The sequence below is a fragment of the Gigantopelta aegis genome, unplaced genomic scaffold (assembly GCF_016097555.1).
Source record: "Gigantopelta aegis isolate Gae_Host unplaced genomic scaffold, Gae_host_genome ctg2245_pilon_pilon, whole genome shotgun sequence".
Lineage (NCBI taxonomy): Eukaryota > Metazoa > Mollusca > Gastropoda > Neomphalida > Peltospiridae > Gigantopelta > Gigantopelta aegis.
In genome coordinates this window covers 51,653-73,082 of record NW_024532879.1, presented here as the reverse complement: position 1 = coordinate 73,082, position 21,430 = coordinate 51,653, and the positions used below count along the sequence as shown (strand labels likewise).

Genomic DNA, 21,430 nt, shown 5'->3' with positions numbered 1-21,430 from the left:
CTTTTGTATCGCTCTCTTGTCATTCCCTATTTTGCCTATTGGTCCTCTGTCTGGGACAACCCATATCTTCCACCAATTCTGAAACTTGTGTTGTTATAAATGGGACAGTGTTTACTCATCTCTTCTCTCAACTTTTAACCTTCAACTCGTTGCTCTATTTCTAAATTATGTCTTCTTTATAAACTTACTAACAACCTCCTATATTTTCTTTCTGACATTTTGATCCGCAAATCTCCTCCAATTCATTCTCGTCATTTTGATCCTCTCACCTTCACTATCCATTATTCTTACTCATCTGCTTCACAAAACTCCCCTTCTGTTCTCTCTCTGTGGAATTCACTTCCTTATCATGTAAAATCTAGCTCATCTCTAATCACTTTTAAATCTAAAGTTAATATGCTTATTTACTAATCATCCACTTCCTATCATTTATCACATCAAAAATTATCAGATACTATCAATCACTTATTTTTATCTCTGTCTTATTAATCATACTATATTCAGTACTTTAATACTATTTTGTTTTATTATTGTTCTATTCCTGTTTGTGCCCTTTAAACTAGCAGTAGGTATTCATTTTGTCAATAAAAAAAGACATTTAAAGAGCATCACTTCTATACTTTTATCAAGGAAGATGGTTTTAAAGCGAAAGATTCTTGTAGCCGTTTCTCTCTAGTCACTTGATATGTCACCACCACCTTTTCCACAACCAATATCACCATTTTATCGAATTCTACTGAAACGAATATCAGTAGTGAAGAGGATGCTACTTCTTTGCCAGATTATGAAGACATAATGATACAAGTTGCTACTGACAGTGAACCTCAGTTTACTGTTGTTGTTACTTGAGCAACGAGTCTATAGATTTAATGATATCTGTTATAATTACTTTAAGTATCAACTGTTGAGTCTTGCTAGTTAAATATTTTGTAAATGTAATTTGCTCTAAAATGCCTCTAGTAGATATTTTTTCACAGAAACTGAATATTGGGAAGGAAATGGTATTTAAAACTTACTACTTGGCCTCTCAGGAATTTAGGGGGCATGAAAACCATACAAATCTCCCTCATGGAACTTCAGTTCATGTCACAGGATAACACTTGTAGACACTAATAGCTATATATTATATAGCAGTAACTAAACTAATCATGTGTTTGTTGTAACTATAGTAACAATATATTTAAATCGTTTTATTGTAAAATCTATTTCTACAAAGTGACAATAGTAATTATGGTAGACACTATAAAAACACACCTGTTGTAGCCATACTATCTGTCTCTGTAGTAAAGGAGATCATTGTTGATGTTATCTCTGTACTAATACCTACATTTATAAGAAGTGTTATAACACATTATATTAACATACTTATTACTACTGTGACTAGGGGAAAAATCATTTGCCTCATATGTTGTAGGCATTTCATTTATTGTTGAAAGAGCAGGTGAATTTACTAATGCAAAAAGAAAGTGGTCCACTTTCTCATTGTCATGTAACCATAGTTGACTATTATTATCATCAGATATATGAACACCAAATATATCTCCTTCTTTTGACTCCAATAGAATCACAAGATCTTACTCATAGACATTAATAGCTATTGATATGTTAGCAGTAATTATCTGTTTTGGTCTATAGCTCCATAAATGCATTTTGTAACATTACCATTACATGAGTCTCCGGATATGCACATTGTCTTCTTTCTATTGCCTGTCTAACTTCATGTATTAGAAGAACATTCTCGTTTATGACTGTAGCATTAATTAATTGAAGTACTAATACAAGCTCTATCAAGTAATGTAAGACATCAGAATAGTTTAGTATAATATATGAAATAACTCACCTGTTACAGGATAGGCTAATAACAAATACCAGTAATTAGACTAATAGATGAATCAGTTTTTATTGAACCAAATCAGACTGTGTAACTATAAAATAATTATTATTAACAATACCTTGTATGTAATAAACTCTAAAAACTGTCCCCTTGATGAGGTTGCAATATACCTCATCTATCTCAACTTTTTAATGGTATGGGTGGATTCAGTTGATATTCAAATACTCCATTACTACTGATATTATTTTTTGAGTAGTATATAGTTGTCTCACTGTCTGGAACAAGATAATATTCATCAGGTTTATCTATCAGGTCTCCAAATTTGAACCCTAGGAAAATAACTGATTGTTATTATATGATGTCCTGAGGTCTCCCCCCACAATAACACTGATAATGTTTGTTGACAAACAGTTAAAACTGATATTCTGTAAGGAATCCTTTTTTCATTAATTAAATTATCCCATTTTCACTGATGTCTACTGTCTTTGCTCAATTATAAGTTCATGAACCTCCATACAGACATCAGGCTCAGCATATATTATATTATATTAAAAATGTATTCACATTATTTCTGGACATACTTGACTTGATTGTATGCAACAAAATAGAAAGATAAGTAGCCAGTGACTGTTACAATGTTCCATCATATCTTTGTTCCTTGAATTTCTATTAACATAAGGTTTATTATCAGTGGAAACCTTGAAGTGACAAAAAAGACTATGAACACAGCTAAGATAACTACAACTGACAGTTATGACAACATTATCTTAAGAATGAATAGTACATAACAGTAATTGCCTTAATGTCAACAGTAATACATTTTCTGTAAATCTATATAGAGGTTACATCCAGTATCAAGTGAACTTCACAGTACTGGACTCTCTGGACTACAAATATTATCCTCGTTATAGAATGGACTACTGAGGGATTGAACGTGATCTTGATACACATATTATCAAGTAGTAATAGCAACAATACTCTTACCAACATTGCATCATTATTCATACATAGGTTGGAACAAGGTGGAAGACCATAATCAGTATCTATTAACATCAAACATTAAAATGATCTCACATTATTTACTCATTATTTACTTTATATTTTATTGCTTGATTGCTATGACTCTCAAATGGGATTGTGTCCTAAATGCCATATCTCATGCATTGAATACTGCAACAAAACTCCACACGACACTAGCAGTAGAGTATTGTTTGAAATTTAAGGCCTTTATATGTAGTTACAAAGCTTATAACATAACTGATAGTTAATGTAATGATCTGTCCATTTGACAGGAATTTTCTTAACATGTGAGATATAATATTTCTTATCTTGTAAGTCTTTGTGCATACCAAAATCTACAATATGTACACAAAACAATAAAACCAGTACTCTAGTTTTATTTACGACTCTATCATATCTTATTAATATGCAGTCACTAGTATATTCCTAGCTGCTAACACATACCTGAGGCAATGTGATGACAGAAACTCAGTATTTTACAGTAGATACTGTAGAGGGAGCTAACTCTCCTTGTCTTTAAGTAATGGTATTGAAATTAAATGATTATATATATTTTTTTATAAAAATTATGAAATTTGGAAATTTTACATATACTCTCTATTTTTAGCTTAAAACATATTAATTAAATATTAAGTATTATATTAAATTAACAAAAAAATATTTCTTAGAACCAAATGTGACTTCACAACTATCAAATAAACACTTTATATGTAATAAAACTCTAAATATACATTCCTCTGGAGGAAGTTGTAACATAGCTAAACTATCTTCACTTTGTACTATTATAGGTAGATCCAGAGGATATTCCAATACTCCTTGAGTACTGAAATTATTAGTTGAGTTGTGTACAGTTCTGTCACTGTGTAGAACAATACAATATTTATAAGGGCTATCAGAGTGACATCTCAAGATTTAAACAGTAGGAGATAATGGCGATCAATGCTAGAAACTTCTGAGAATTCTGATATCATTATTTAAATGAGTCCCAATTTTACTGAAGTCTTTTCTCATTGCTCTATAGTTCAATAATCTTAACTCCATAAACTTCTTGCTGTATTGTTTCAATAGGAAGATGACAAGAACAATAAATAATACTTATAATTACTTTATTATTTCTAGTCATATAATTCTCATATATATAAAAATAAATGACTGCAACAAAGTGTACTCCAAATTTACTACATTACAATAGTATAAAGATATCAGAAGACAAACGTAGAGAATGTTTATATACCAGTACTTACCATAGCGACATAGTTGAGTTACCATTAGTAAACGTTAGACTAGTGATCATTAGCGAACATCAGTAATTCACTGTCACTGCTCACTGTATGAGTATGGGGTTACAGTACCTGCTTTGTGTATCTAGAAAGACCATATCTACATCTTCTGGCAGTTATTGTTATGGAAGGTGTGAACGTGGCCTTTAAGACTGTACTACCACTTAATGTTCACTTACAACTAAAGCATCCGAGATTTTTTTCTAGCATTCTGCAAGTACCCAAAGATATATTTAGATGTCCATTTATAAAGTTCATTTGTATGACTCATCTTTGTGATAACTAATTTAGTTGTTCAATAGCAATGAATAATTAAAGATCAACAGAAGATATTATAATGTGCACATCTATCAGCGGAGGTTTCCCGTTCCGGGTTTCATAGGTAATAGTTAAACAAGATGCCAATATTACTATGTGCACTATTAATTGCACTCTCATCTGATCAAACTGCAGGTAAGACATAATAATAAGGCAAATGTTTATATCATAGTTTCGTTCTTGTATAATGTGAAACATTTTATTCTTTGAATTGTAAGGATCCTGTACTTATGGGAACGTCAGACTCCAAGGTGGCTCTAACCAGTACGAAGGTCGAGTCGAAGTCTGCATTAACGATACCTGGAACACAGTCTGTGATAATGGTTGGGGATCCACTGATGCTAGAGTGGTTTGTAAACAGCTTGGATACTCATACACAGGCTGTAAGTGTTAGATGCATGAGTAGATAGACGTAGCTTACCATTTCGACAACAGATATTAAACGGTACAATTTTCTGTTTTATATCTGAAACAATAGCTTTGTTGGTTGTTCAAAAAGTTTTAGATGACGATTAATGTAAACAAGGAGCCGTTTTTGTACAAGGCCCAAAGAATTGTGATAAACATTTTGTATCAACATTTACTTCCTGGTCAGGTAAAAGTATGACGTAATGCTAACCGTATAGTATTGCAAAATCAACGAATTTGGACAGCCCTTAGAAATTTTGGAACTACTTTAAAAATAAAATTTGTCGAGAAAACCTCATAGTTGGAGGTATATAAGTGATATAAGAAGATGCTCTTGAAGTTTAAGTTGGGGGAGGGGGGCTGACCTTATATTTAGTTGCGTTATATTATTAAACATCAAAATTAACCAAAAAGGATTAATTCGTCTGTCATTAAAGGAAACAAACTATTTAGGTATTTCTAATAAGTTTATGTTATCAGTATGGTCCTTATGTGTATGTGAGGTTATTGTGTACATAGTCATGAGTGCAAATCAAGGGGAGCTTAGCCCGCCTGATTTGAAGTTAGGGGGGGGGGCTTCAGTGCCCCCCTTCCTTTCCTACTCTTATGAGGTGAGATATCTCCTAACTTTGGGATTACTCTTTAAGTGTCTGTAGACTGTGTAAAGTGGTTGTACTTTTTTCTTTTTTTGTTAACGGGGTAAGAACCTCAAAATGCACAACAAATGCGGTGTCTGCAGAGCCATGAAGAAGTCTGCCAAAAGTAAAATGACACTACATTGATTCCAACTGACTTAAAGCTATGTAGTAAATGGTTTAACAGCTTACATTTAAAACAGAAGACATTACATCAAACTCTAGGGTTGGCATCACATGTTTCAAAGTGAATTGTCCATGACTGGAAGTAATGTCTCTTGTAGTGATATCTCTGCTTTCGTTAACACCAACATTGGTAAAAGTAAAATAACACCCTTAAGCAATGTCTATGCCATCGTTGATGCTGCTCTAACATTGCAAATGATGTCAATGTCATCTGATAAAAAAAATTAACAAGAGTTCAGCTAAACAGTGCTAAGACAGCATTTTTTGAATACAACATATTGCACGGATGATTCACTATAATATTTATACAGGTTTTGCTTGCTATGAAGTTTTTATGGCATTTTTTTGACATCCTTGGACCGTTTACAAGCCATCTTCTTTATTGAAAAGGAATTTCATTAACTATGTAATATTATATAACTGTGGTTTTCTAAATAAACTGGATGGAATAGCTAATGCTCTATAACGATAGATAGATTGGAGGGTTTACAGTCTTTCAAAATTATGTATAAAATTAAACTCACCACCATTTATTGAAGATGTGGACAGCTTCCTGCTAATGAAGTCTAGCCTGGTCGTACCACAGCCTCTCTCTGAATTCATGTAGAATGCACCATTGGCCATATGAAGCAATTTACCATTTTAAAAGATTTATTCTCACTTACAATGCCACACCTTGGTAACCAAAATTAATGGTAAAAGTATATGCAATATTAATCAACTTTCAAACAGCCCTTCCTTGTTACCATTAACAGAAAGTAGTTATGATGACATAGTAGTTGATGGATATGGTTGTGGAAGTAGTATTGATGAAAACTGATTTTGTGAAATACAATACTAATTTTGAGAAACAAATATTTCCTGGAAATAGCTAGGTTTTATACATATAGTGCATGAAAAAAAAGTTTACTCTTTGTGTAAGTCTTGATGATGCAAACCAACAGTGTAACAATGTAACATGGTGTAAGGTGAAACAACACTCATAAAATATAATTTGTTTGGGTAGAATGTCACTTTCCCAGAGAACTTTGTTAAAATATATTCTTTGAATGTCCAACCCTTTCTTTATGTAAGTACATTAATGACACAATGGTCTATTACCTACTGTGATTTGGTCTTGAATTTATGAGAAGTATACTTGGCTCTTTTGTTGTAGTTTATCATCAACTAATGAATCACAAAAATTAGAGCGAAAAGCAGCTTCTATTGGGTCATTGTTTATCTAATTGTAAAAACACTTAATTTCTGGAACTCCAAACAGTTCCTTAAATAAAGATCATAAGCTGAGTCATCGGGATTGGCTCCTAAGAAATAATGGGTTGGATAAATATAAAAACCACATACAAGTGGCTCACCATTAGACTTGCACACTCATTCTGGTTTTAAAATAAAACATACTGCTTTCAAGCTTTGTCTTTTCTACCATAATCCAAGGAGAACCATATGTATTTTTACCCCCAAAATCTGTAAAATAAAATTGTCAGTAGCGTCACTGAGATGGAAATCTGACCTCAGACCTGTAATACTATCTTGTATAATAATGTGTCAACCATGTACACAAAGTAAAGGTAAAGAAAGTTGAAGCACATATACATCTTATCATGTCTCAACTATTGTTTCATTTCTTTCAAGATAGGTATTATTATCTAGGGATGATGCAATCGCCATCCCTACTATTTTATTTGCATTCTTTGTATAAAACTGCTAATAGCCATCTTTACATTTACTTCACTTTTATAAAATGTTTTTATTTATCAGTTTCCTTAAATAAATGCCAGTGTTTTTAGGTTATAATAATTCTTAAGTCAATGCATCATAGCTAGGCTTTCAGCCATTACATTATCAGTCATATTATCATTATCCTGGATCTTTTAACAAAGCAGGAAATTGTCCTTATTTGCTAAAAGTAGGAGACTATACTTTTAATATTCCCATCCTTGTCCCGTTTATATCAATTAATCATTAAAATGGCTTCTTTAGAGTAATGGTAATTTGTTCAAATTACTTGGTTTCATTTCAAAAGCCCTCAAAATACGAGATCCGAAAACAGATAGTTCGATTCAATTGTGTTTTGCATGCTGAATTAGAACACAGAAGAATTAGAACACTAAAAATGCATAATTTTCACCAACTGCTACAACATGCATAGAAACATTGCATTAATCTATAAATCAGTCATAACATGGCCATTATTCTAGGGAGGAAGACTGACAAGTATTGAGATATTCTAATGTTTTTGAGTAAGATCTGGTTTTCTGCCAATATATTTTATTTCAATGGATAATCTGGGCCATTCCTACATAGGCATTGCTAACAAGTACCCGATACAAAAATTCTGTTAGCTGTCCAATTCTCAATATTTTTTGCCATTGACTGCATACAGCTAGCATTACGTCTACTTTTATCCCAACTACACCCCCACACTAATTATGATTTTATCGGGTTACATAAAAATGGTTAATTATTATGCCAAATAATATTGCAGATATGAATGTAATAATAAAGGCTTACAATTGTTCATCCAATTAATATTAAGTCACTGTATAAATTGATTGGTTGATTTTACTAGTAAAAATAATATTATTGTTTTAGAGGTTGAATGTAGCAAACTTAATTTAATTAAAAATAAGGATAACATTGTTGTCATTGCCAATGTACTAGTGCTTATGTAGCTACATTAAAAGTCATTTTGATAATAATTATATAAGTAAATAGATATTGTTACTGTTACATTTTACATACGCAACCTATATAATAGTGTATTAGTTAAAATCAATAAATCAATTTTTAAAGTCATGTGTACACAACCTCCATATTGTATATAACTATGATACTGCATGTCAGCTAATACATTCATTTTATGTTAAGATGTTATGTATATGATGCAAAATGTTATTATATCATTAGATGGCCAAGCAACATATAATGCCTACTTTGGACAAGGAAATGGAGCAGTAGCTCTAGAACTGGTTGCTTGTACTGGCAGTGAAACTTCACTATTGTCTTGCCCATCAAATATTATTTTTCAGACAGATTGTTCTCACTCTGATGATGCTGGAGTCATTTGTCAAGGTAGTTTGCAATAAAAAAGTATCTACTTATGCATGGGTATCAATCTTCAATTTTTGCAATATAGGTCCATGTGCTAATGGAGATCTTCGTCTTGTTGGTGGTAATGTTGATCAGGAAGGTAGAGTAGAAATATGTATTGGAAAGGTTTGGGGCACAGTTTGTGATGATTATTGGAGTAATGCAGATGCTAAAGTAGTTTGTGGTAAACTTGGATATCTCAAAACAGGTATTTAAAATGCAACAGTTACTAAACCAATTATATTCTTTAAATATAGATGCAATTGCATTCTCAGATGCAAAGTTTGGTCAAGGTATTGGTGGTATTCATCTCGATGATGTACACTGTAGCGGCTCTGAGACCAGTTTACTAAATTGCCCTTATGATTCTGACACTCGTGACTGTAGTCATAAGTCAGACGCTGGTGTAAGATGTCAAGGTGCATATTGGTTATATTTTATAACGTACTGATGATCGATATTTTAGTTAACTCTACTGTGAACTGTACTTATGGTGATGTGAGATTGATGGGTGGCTCAACTGAATACGAAGGTAGATTAGAAGTCTGTATCAATGGAGAGTGGGGCACAGTATGTGATTATAATTGGGGATATTGGGATGCTACTGTTGTCTGCACACAACTAGGATATGCTTATACTTGGTGTAAGAGTCAATTATTTTAATATTTCTTTAATTTCATCATACACCACAGATGGTATACCTCGCTATAATTCTTACTATGGTTCTGGTAGTGGACCAATCTGGCTTGATGATGTAGAATGTGCTTTATATAATACTAAACTTTTACAATGTTCTAGTAGTCCAATTGGATCTCACCAGTGTAATCATTCTGACGAAGCTGGTGTCAAATGTGAAGGTACAACATTATGACATTGATACTATAATAATGATGCTATCTGTTAGCTCCATGTGCTAACGGAGATCTTCGTCTTGTTGGTGGTAATGTTGACCAGGAAGGAAGAGTAGAAATATGTATTGGAAAGGTTTGGGGCACAGTTTGTGATGATTATTGGAGTAATGCAGATGCTAAAGTAGTTTGTGGTAAACTTGGATATCTCAAAACAGGTATTTAAAATGCAACAGTTACTAAACCAATTATATTCTTTAAATATAGATGCAATTGCATTCTCAGATGCAAAGTTTGGTCAAGGTATTGGTGGTATTCATCTCGATGATGTACACTGTAGCGGCTCTGAGACCAGTTTACTAAATTGCCCTTATGATTCTGACACTCGTGACTGTAGTCATAAGTCAGACGCTGGTGTAAGATGTCAAGGTGCATATTGGTTATATTTTATAACGTACTGATGATCGACACTTTAGTTAACTCTACTGTGAACTGTACTTATGGTGATGTGAAATTGATGGGTGGCTCAACTGAATACGAAGGTAGATTAGAAGTCTGTATCAATGGAGAGTGGGGCACAGTATGTGATCATAATTGGGGATATATGGATGCTACTGTTGTCTGCACACAACTAGGATATGCTTTCACTGGATGTAAGAGTCAATCATTTTAATATTTCTTTAATTTGATCATACATCACAGATGGTATACCTTACTACAATTCTTACTATGGTTCTGGTAGTGGACCAATCTGGCTTGATGATGTAGCATGTGCTATATATAATATTAAACTTTTACAATGTTCTAGTATTCCCATTGGATCTCACCAGTGTAATCATTCTGACGAAGCTGGTGTCAAATGTGAAGGTACAACATTATGACATTGATATTATACTAGTGATGCTATCTGTTAGCTCCATGTGCTAACGGAGATCTTCGTCTTGTTGGTGGTAATGTTGATCAGGAAGGTAGAGTAGAAATATGTATTGGAAACGTTTGGGGTACAGTTTGTGATGATTATTGGAGTAATGCAGATGCTAAAGTAGTTTGTGGTAAACTTGGATATCTCAAAACAGGTATTTAAAATGCAACAGTTACTAAACCAATTATATTCTTTAAATATAGATGCAGTTGCATTCTCAGATGCAAAGTTTGGTCAAGGTATTGGTGGTATTCATCTCGATGATGTACACTGTAGCGGTTCTGAGACCAGTTTACTAAATTGCCCTTATGATTCTGACACTCGTGACTGTAGTCATAAGTCAGACGCTGGTGTAAGATGTCAAGGTGCATATTAGTTATATTTTATAACATACTGATGATCGATACTTTAGTTAACTCTACTGTGAACTGTACTTATGGTGATGTGAGATTGATGGGTGGCTCAACTGAATACGAAGGTAGATTAGAAGTCTGTATCAATGGAGAGTGGGGCACAGTATGTGATTATAATTGGGGATATTGGGATGCTACTGTTGTCTGCACACAACTAGGATATGCTTATACTTGGTGTAAGAGTCAATTATTTTAATATTTCTTTAATTTCATCATACACCACAGATGGTATACCTCGCTATAATTCTTACTATGGTTCTGGTAGTGGACCAATCTGGCTTGATGATGTAGAATGTGCTTTATATAATACTAAACTTTTACAATGTTCTAGTAGTCCAATTGGATCTCACCAGTGTAATCATTCTGACGAAGCTGGTGTCAAATGTGAAGGTACAACATTATGACATTGATACTATAATAATGATGCTATCTGTTAGCTCCATGTGCTAACGGAGATCTTCGTCTTGTTGGTGGTAATGTTGACCAGGAAGGAAGAGTAGAAATATGTATTGGAAAGGTTTGGGGCACAGTTTGTGATGATTATTGGAGTAATGCAGATGCTAAAGTAGTTTGTGGTAAACTTGGATATCTCAAAACAGGTATTTAAAATGCAACAGTTACTAAACCAATTATATTCTTTAAATATAGATGCAATTGCATTCTCAGATGCAAAGTTTGGTCAAGGTATTGGTGGTATTCATCTCGATGATGTACACTGTAGCGGCTCTGAGACCAGTTTACTAAATTGCCCTTATGATTCTGACACTCGTGACTGTAGTCATAAGTCAGACGCTGGTGTAAGATGTCAAGGTGCATATTGGTTATATTTTATAACGTACTGATGATCGACACTTTAGTTAACTCTACTGTGAACTGTACTTATGGTGATGTGAAATTGATGGGTGGCTCAACTGAATACGAAGGTAGATTAGAAGTCTGTATCAATGGAGAGTGGGGCACAGTATGTGATCATAATTGGGGATATATGGATGCTACTGTTGTCTGCACACAACTAGGATATGCTTTCACTGGATGTAAGAGTCAATCATTTTAATATTTCTTTAATTTGATCATACATCACAGATGGTATACCTTACTACAATTCTTACTATGGTTCTGGTAGTGGACCAATCTGGCTTGATGATGTAGCATGTGCTATATATAATATTAAACTTTTACAATGTTCTAGTATTCCCATTGGATCTCACCAGTGTAATCATTCTGACGAAGCTGGTGTCAAATGTGAAGGTACAACATTATGACATTGATATTATACTAGTGATGCTATCTGTTAGCTCCATGTGCTAACGGAGATCTTCGTCTTGTTGGTGGTAATGTTGATCAGGAAGGTAGAGTAGAAATATGTATTGGAAACGTTTGGGGTACAGTTTGTGATGATTATTGGAGTAATGCAGATGCTAAAGTAGTTTGTGGTAAACTTGGATATCTCAAAACAGGTATTTAAAATGCAACAGTTACTAAACCAATTATATTCTTTAAATATAGATGCAGTTGCATTCTCAGATGCAAAGTTTGGTCAAGGTATTGGTGGTATTCATCTCGATGATGTACACTGTAGCGGTTCTGAGACCAGTTTACTAAATTGCCCTTATGATTCTGACACTCGTGACTGTAGTCATAAGTCAGACGCTGGTGTAAGATGTCAAGGTGCATATTAGTTATATTTTATAACATACTGATGATCGATACTTTAGTTAACTCTACTGTGAACTGTACTTATGGTGATGTGAGATTGATGGGTGGCTCAACTGAATACGAAGGTAGATTAGAAGTCTGTATCAATGGAGAGTGGGGCACAGTATGTGATTATAATTGGGGATATTGGGATGCTACTGTTGTCTGCACACAACTAGGATATGCTTATACTTGGTGTAAGAGTCAATTATTTTAATATTTCTTTAATTTCATCATACACCACAGATGGTATACCTCGCTATAATTCTTACTATGGTTCTGGTAGTGGACCAATCTGGCTTGATGATGTAGAATGTGCTTTATATAATACTAAACTTTTACAATGTTCTAGTAGTCCAATTGGATCTCACCAGTGTAATCATTCTGACGAAGCTGGTGTCAAATGTGAAGGTACAACATTATGACATTGATACTATAATAATGATGCTATCTGTTAGCTCCATGTGCTAACGGAGATCTTCGTCTTGTTGGTGGTAATGTTGACCAGGAAGGAAGAGTAGAAATATGTATTGGAAAGGTTTGGGGCACAGTTTGTGATGATTATTGGAGTAATGTAGATGCTAAAGTAGTTTGTGGTAAACTTGGATATCTCAAAACAGGTATTTAAAATGCAACAGTTACTAAACCAATTATATTCTTTAAATATAGATGCAATTGCATTCTCAGATGCAAAGTTTGGTCAAGGTATTGGTGGTATTCATCTCGATGATGTACATTGTAGCGGCTCTGAGACCAGTTTACTAAATTGCCCTTATGATTCTGACACTCGTGACTGTAGTCATAAGTCAGACGCTGGTGTAAGATGTCAAGGTGCATATTGGTTATATTTTATAACGTACTGATGATCGATATTTTAGTTAACTCTACTGTGAACTGTACTTATGGTGATGTGAGATTGATGGGTGGCTCAACTGAATACGAAGGTAGATTAGAAGTCTGTATCAATGGAGAGTGGGGCACAGTATGTGATTATAATTGGGGATATTGGGATGCTACTGTTGTCTGCACACAACTAGGATATGCTTATACTTGGTGTAAGAGTCAATTATTTTAATATTTATTTAATTTGATCATACATCACAGATGGTATACCTCGCTATAATTCTTACTATGGTTCTGGTAGTGGACCAATCTGGCTTGATGATGTAGAATGTGCTTTATATAATACTAAACTTTTACAATGTTCTAGTAGTCCAATTGGATCTCACCAGTGTAATCATTCTGACGAAGCTGGTGTCAAATGTGAAGGTACAACATTATGACATTGATACTATAATAATGATGCTATCTGTTAGCTCCATGTGCTAACGGAGATCTTCGTCTTGTTGGTGGTAATGTTGACCAGGAAGGAAGAGTAGAAATATGTATTGGAAAGGTTTGGGGCACAGTTTGTGATGATTATTGGAGTAATGCAGATGCTAAAGTAGTTTGTGGTAAACTTGGATATCTCAAAACAGGTATTTAAAATGCAACAGTTACTAAACCAATTATATTCTTTAAATATAGATGCAATTGCATTCTCAGATGCAAAGTTTGGTCAAGGTATTGGTGGTATTCATCTCGATGATGTACACTGTAGCGGCTCTGAGACCAGTTTACTAAATTGCCCTTATGATTCTGACACTCGTGACTGTAGTCATAAGTCAGACGCTGGTGTAAGATGTCAAGGTGCATATTGGTTATATTTTATAACGTACTGATGATCGACACTTTAGTTAACTCTACTGTGAACTGTACTTATGGTGATGTGAAATTGATGGGTGGCTCAACTGAATACGAAGGTAGATTAGAAGTCTGTATCAATGGAGAGTGGGGCACAGTATGTGATTATAATTGGGGATATATGGATGCTACTGTTGTCTGCACACAACTAGGATATGCTTTCACTGGATGTAAGAGTCAATCATTTTAATATTTCTTTAATTTGATCATACATCACAGATGGTATACCTTACTACAATTCTTACTATGGTTCTGGTAGTGGACCAATCTGGCTTGATGATGTAGCATGTGCTATATATAATACTAAACTTTTACAATGTTCTAGTATTCCCATTGGATCTCACCAGTGTAATCATTCTGACGAAGCTGGTGTCAAATGTGAAGGTACAACATTATGACATTGATATTATACTAGTGATGCTATCTGTTAGCTCCATGTGCTAACGGAGATCTTCGTCTTGTTGGTGGTAATGTTGATCAGGAAGGTAGAGTAGAAATATGTATTGGAAACGTTTGGGGTACAGTTTGTGATGATTATTGGAGTAATGCAGATGCTAAAGTAGTTTGTGGTAAACTTGGATATCTCAAAACAGGTATTTAAAATGCAACAGTTACTAAACCAATTATATTCTTTAAATATAGATGCAATTGCATTCTCAGATGCAAAGTTTGGTCAAGGTATTGGTGGTATTCATCTCGATGATGTACACTGTAGCGGTTCTGAGACCAGTTTACTAAATTGCCTTATGATTCTGACACTCGTGACTGTAGTCATAAGTCAGATGCTGGTGTAAGATGTCAAGGTGCATATTAGTTATATTTTATAACGTACTGATGATCGATACTTTAGTTAACTCTACTGTGAACTGTACTTATGGTGATGTGAGATTGATGGGTGGCTCAACTGAATACGAAGGTAGATTAGAAGTCTGTATCAATGGAGAGTGGGGCACAGTATGTGATTATAATTGGGGATATTGGGATGCTACTGTTGTCTGCACACAACTAGGATATGCTTATACTTGGTGTAAGAGTCAATTATTTTAATATTTCTTTAATTTCATCATACACCACAGATGGTATACCTTGCTATAATTCTTACTATGGTTCTGGTAGTGGACCAATCTGGCTTGATGATGTAGAATGTGCTTTATATAATACTAAACTTTTACAATGTTCTAGTAGTCCAATTGGATCTCACCAGTGTAATCATTCTGACGAAGCTGGTGTCAAATGTGAAGGTACAACATTATGACATTGATACTATAATAATGATGCTATCTGTTAGCTCCATGTGCTAACGGAGATCTTCGTCTTGTTGGTGGTAATGTTGACCAGGAAGGAAGAGTAGAAATATGTATTGGAAAGGTTTGGGGCACAGTTTGTGATGATTATTGGAGTAATGTAGATGCTAAAGTAGTTTGTGGTAAACTTGGATATCTCAAAACAGGTATTTAAAATGCAACAGTTACTAAACCAATTATATTCTTTAAATATAGATGCAATTGCATTCTCAGATGCAAAGTTTGGTCAAGGTATTGGTGGTATTCATCTCGATGATGTACATTGTAGCGGCTCTGAGACCAGTTTACTAAATTGCCCTTATGATTCTGACACTCGTGACTGTAGTCATAAGTCAGACGCTGGTGTAAGATGTCAAGGTGCATATTGGTTATATTTTATAACGTACTGATGATCGATATTTTAGTTAACTCTACTGTGAACTGTACTTATGGTGATGTGAGATTGATGGGTGGCTCAACTGAATACGAAGGTAGATTAGAAGTCTGTATCAATGGAGAGTGGGGCACAGTATGTGATTATAATTGGGGATATTGGGATGCTACTGTTGTCTGCACACAACTAGGATATGCTTATACTTGGTGTAAGAGTCAATTATTTTAATATTTCTTTAATTTCATCATACACCACAGATGGTATACCTCGCTATAATTCTTACTATGGTTCTGGTAGTGGACCAATCTGGCTTGATGATGTAGAATGTTCTTTATATAATACTAAACTATTACAATGTTCTAGTAGTCCAATTGGATCTCACCATTGTAATCATTCTGACGAAGCTGGTGTCAAATGTGAAGGTACAACATTATGACATTGATACTATAATAATGATGCTATCTGTTAGCTCCATGTGCTAACGGAGATCTTCGTCTTGTTGGTGGTAATGTTGACCAGGAAGGAAGAGTAGAAATATGTATTGGAAAGGTTTGGGGCACAGTTGTGATGATTATTGGAGTAATGCAGATGCTAAAGTAGTTTGTGGTAAACTTGGATATCTCAAAACAGGTATTTAAAATGCAACAGTTACTAAACCAATTATATTCTTTAAATATAGATGCAATTGCATTCTCAGATGCAAAGTTTGGTCAAGGTATTGGTGGTATTCATCTCGATGATGTACATTGTAGCGGCTCTGAGACCAGTTTACTAAATTGCCCTTATGATTCTGACACTCGTGACTGTAGTCATAAGTCAGACGCTGGTGTAAGATGTCAAGGTGCATGTTGGTTATATTTTATAACGTATTGATGATCGATATTTTAGTTAACTCTACTGTGAACTGTACTTATGGTGATGTGAGATTGATGGGTGGCTCAACTGAATACGAAGGTAGATTAGAAGTCTGTATCAATGGAGAGTGGGGCACAGTATGTGATTATAATTGGGGATATTGGGATGCTACTGTTGTCTGCACACAACTAGGATATGCTTATACTTGGTGTAAGAGTCAATTATTTAAATATTTCTTTAATTTCATCATACACCACAGATGGTATACCTCGCTATAATTCTTACTATGGTTCTGGTAGTGGACCAATCTGGCTTGATGATGTAGAATGTTCTTTATATAATACTAAACTATTACAATGTTCTAGTAGTCCAATTGGATCTCACCATTGTAATCATTCTGACGAAGCTGGTGTCAAATGTGAAGGTACAACATTATGACATTGATACTATAATAATGATGCTATCTGTTAGCTCCATGTGCTAACGGAGATCTTCGTCTTGTTGGTGGTAATGTTGACCAGGAAGGAAGAGTAGAAATATGTATTGGAAAGGTTTGGGGCACAGTTTGTGATGATTATTGGAGTAATGCAGATGCTAAAGTAGTTTGTGGTAAACTTGGATATCTCAAAACAGGTATTTAAAATGCAACAGTTACTAAACCAATTATATTCTTTAAATATAGATGCAATTGCATTCTCAGATGCAAAGTTTGGTCAAGGTATTGGTGGTATTCATCTCGATGATGTACACTGTAGCGGCTCTGAGACCAGTTTACTAAATTGCCCTTATGATTCTGACACTCGTGACTGTAGTCATAAGTCAGACGCTGGTGTAAGATGTCAAGGTGCATATTGGTTATATTTTATAACGTACTGATGATCGACACTTTAGTTAACTCTACTGTGAACTGTACTTATGGTGATGTGAGATTGATGGGTGACTCAACTGAATACGAAGGTAGATTAGAAGTCTGTATCAATGGAGAGTGGGGCACAGTATGTGATCATAATTGGGGATATATGGATGCTACAGTTGTCTGCACACAACTAGGATATGCTTTCACTGGATGTAAGAGTCAATCATTTTAATATTTCTTTAATTTGATCATACATCACAGATGGTATACCTTACTACAATTCTTACTATGGTTCTGGTAGTGGACCAATCTGGCTTGATGATGTAGAATGTGCTTTATATAATACTAAACTTTTACAATGTTCTAGTAGTCCAATTGGATCTCACCAGTGTAATCATTCTGACGAAGCTGGTGTCAAATGTGAAGGTACAACATTATGACATTGATATTATACTAGTGATGCTATCTGTTAGCTCCATGTGCTAACGGAGATCTTCGTCTTGTTGGTGGTAATGTTGATCAGGAAGGTAGAGTAGAAATATGTATTGGAAAGGTTTGGGGCACAGTTTGTGATGATTATTGGAGTAATGCAGATGCTAAAGTAGTTTGTGGTAAACTTGGATATCTCAAAACAGGTATTTAAAATGCAACAGTTACTAAACCAATTATATTCTTTAAATATAGATGCAATTGCATTCTCAGATGCAAAGTTTGGTCAAGGTATTGGTGGTATTCATCTCGATGATGTACACTGTAGCGGCTCTGAGACCAGTTTACTAAATTGCCCTTATGATTCTGACACTCGTGACTGTAGTCATAAGTCAGACGCTGGTGTAAGATGTCAAGGTGCATATTAGTTATATTTTATAACGTACTGATGATCGATACTTTAGTTAACTCTACTGTGAACTGTACTTATGGTGATGTGAGATTGATGGGTGGCTCAACTGAATACGAAGGTAGATTAGAAGTCTGTATCAATGGAGAGTGGGGCACAGTATGTGATTATAATTGGGGATATTGGGATGCTACTGTTGTCTGCACACAACTAGGATATGCTTATACTTGGTGTAAGAGTCAATTATTTTAATATTTCTTTAATTTCATCATACATCACAGATGGTATACCTCGCTATAATTCTTACTATGGTTCTGGTAGTGGACCAATCTGGCTTGATGATGTAGAATGTGCTTTATATAATACTAAACTTTTACAATGTTCTAGTAGTCCAATTGGATCTCACCAGTGTAATCATTCTGACGAAGCTGGTGTCAAATGTGAAGGTACAACATTATGACATTGATACTATAATAATGATGCTATCTGTTAGCTCCATGTGCTAACGGAGATCTTCGTCTTGTTGGTGGTAATGTTGACCAGGAAGGAAGAGTAGAAATATGTATTGGAAAGGTTTGGGGCACAGTTTGTGATGATTATTGGAGTAATGCAGATGCTAAAGTAGTTTGTGGTAAACTTGGATATCTCAAAACAGGTATTTAAAATGCAACAGTTACTAAACCAATTATATTCTTTAAATATAGATGCAATTGCATTCTCAGATGCAAAGTTTGGTCAAGGTATTGGTGGTATTCATCTCGATGATGTACACTGTAGCGGTTCTGAGACCAGTTTACTAAATTGCCCTTATGATTCTGACACTCGTGACTGTAGTCATAAGTCAGACGCTGGTGTAAGATGTCAAGGTGCATATTGGTTATATTTTATAACGTACTGATGATCGATATTTTAGTTAACTCTACTGTGAACTGTACTTATGGTGATGTGAGATTGATGGGTGGCTCAACTGAATACGAAGGTAGATTAGAAGTCTGTATCAATGGAGAGTGGGGCACAGTATGTGATCATAATTGGGGATATATGGATGCTACAGTTGTCTGCAGACATCTAGGATTTGCTTTCACTGGATGTAAGAGTCAATCATTTTAATATTTCTTTAATTTCATCATACACCACAGATGGTATACCTCGCTATAATTCTTACTATGGTTCTGGTAGTGGACCAATCTGGCTTGATGATGTAGAATGTGCTATATATAATACTAAACTTTTACAATGTTCTAGTAGTCCCATTGGATCTCACCAGTGTAATCATTCTGACGAAGCTGGTGTCAAATGTGAAGGTAACAAATTCCTTCATTTTCATTCTTTATATTAATCCCTGATTTGACTAGCCCCATGTAATGATGGTGAGATACGTCTTGTTGGTGGCATAATTTCTAATGAAGGTAGAGTGGAGGTATGCTTAAGTAGTTCATGGGGAACAGTTTGTGATGACCTTGGGGAATACCTGATGCTATAGTTGTTTGCAGACAATTGGGATATTCTGATGAAGGTAAAGTTTTAAGGCAATACCATTAAATCTTTTTTTTTGTAAACAGATGCTGTGGCTTTATCCAGCTCTCATTTTGGACCTGGTATTGGTGATATATACTTTGACAATGTTGGATGTATTGGAACTGAGTCTAGTCTGTTAGATTGTTCCTACATTTCAAATGCAGATTGTAGTCACAGTGAGGATGCTGGAGTTAGATGTCAATGTGAGACAACTTTAACAAATGAATATTATGTTCATAGTATATCTTTCTTTACTGCAACAGTGAAGCCTGTGAGTAGTTCATCAGCTTCTACTTATATACTGTTGACATCCTCATCAATATTGGAGATTGTATCTTCAACACAATCATCTCCTTCATCTTTGAACGTTTCACCTTCACCCTCACTAGAAGCTTTATCTTATTCAACAGAAACTGAAAGTACCTCATCTTCACCTTCTCTAGAACATTCATCATCATTTTCTAAAGTATCAACTCCAGAACCTCAATTGTTACCAACATCTTACTCTAAGATTGAATCACTACCAAGTGTAGAAACCTCTTTACTAACAACATCAATAGTATCCTCTCATAGTCTTACAAGCCCTTTAATTTTTAAAGGTAAAGTTAATGGTTTATATAGAATTACATTGTAGTTCTATTACAGGGATCACCAGTTCAGTGATATCATCATTGACTTTAGCTAGTCCTACACCCACTTGTCTCCTATTAATACCTAATATTGCTTTAGAGAACACCGCGACTGTTATTATGGGTTACTATAGTGTAGCTACTGTAAGTATCAGAGAAAAAGATTATGATGTTACTTTTATTTCTATTCTCTAGTTCACAACTGCTGTTCAAGCTAAGTTTAAACAAGTTACTATTAATATTATCAATGCTTACTGTTCATTTCATAGTCAAACCTGCTCTACAATTAAGCTGACAGAAACTGCAAAGTAAGAAGATATGAATAATCTAATTATATGAAGTATCCTTTTAAATGCTACATGTTAATTCATTAATCAGATTTTTTTTGACTGTTGACTTGATTTTTACAGGCTTCATGGCAGTGCTTGTGTTGTTATTACCACAATAATGCAAGCATCTAACACAAAAGCTACAACAGGTCAAATACTAGTGACTTTTTTCTTTACTCTCAATGATGGGACAGAATTACTGAGTGCACAGTCTTTTGAAAGTTGCTTTGCAGGTAAATACAAACTACAACAAACTTTTTATTTGCGGTGTTCATATTACAGGCTGGTATTGATAATGGACACTATAGTTCCAATGGTTATCGCTATGTTTCATTC

The 21,430-nt window shown here is 34.5% G+C and overlaps 1 protein-coding gene across 1 annotated transcript in view; it reads left to right on the top strand.

The window, feature by feature from the left end:
* Positions 1-21,213, top strand: part of LOC121391372 (scavenger receptor cysteine-rich domain superfamily protein-like) — a 56,745-nt gene extending 35,532 nt beyond the window's left edge. The window contains exons 3-18 of the mRNA XM_041523028.1: positions 4,671-4,835; positions 8,711-8,753; positions 9,676-9,837; positions 10,954-11,136; positions 11,180-11,344; positions 11,812-11,988; positions 12,461-12,622; positions 13,108-13,269; positions 13,966-14,127; positions 14,824-14,877; positions 15,681-15,842; positions 17,396-17,557; positions 18,254-18,415; positions 19,112-19,273; positions 20,181-20,339; positions 21,176-21,213. Coding sequence (XP_041378962.1) covers positions 4,671-4,835; positions 8,711-8,753; positions 9,676-9,837; positions 10,954-11,136; positions 11,180-11,344; positions 11,812-11,988; positions 12,461-12,622; positions 13,108-13,269; positions 13,966-14,127; positions 14,824-14,877; positions 15,681-15,842; positions 17,396-17,557; positions 18,254-18,415; positions 19,112-19,273; positions 20,181-20,339; positions 21,176-21,213 — 2,280 coding nt within the window. The remainder of the gene's footprint in view (positions 1-4,670; positions 4,836-8,710; positions 8,754-9,675; positions 9,838-10,953; positions 11,137-11,179; positions 11,345-11,811; positions 11,989-12,460; positions 12,623-13,107; positions 13,270-13,965; positions 14,128-14,823; positions 14,878-15,680; positions 15,843-17,395; positions 17,558-18,253; positions 18,416-19,111; positions 19,274-20,180; positions 20,340-21,175) is intronic.
* Positions 21,214-21,430: the final 217 nt, after the last annotated feature.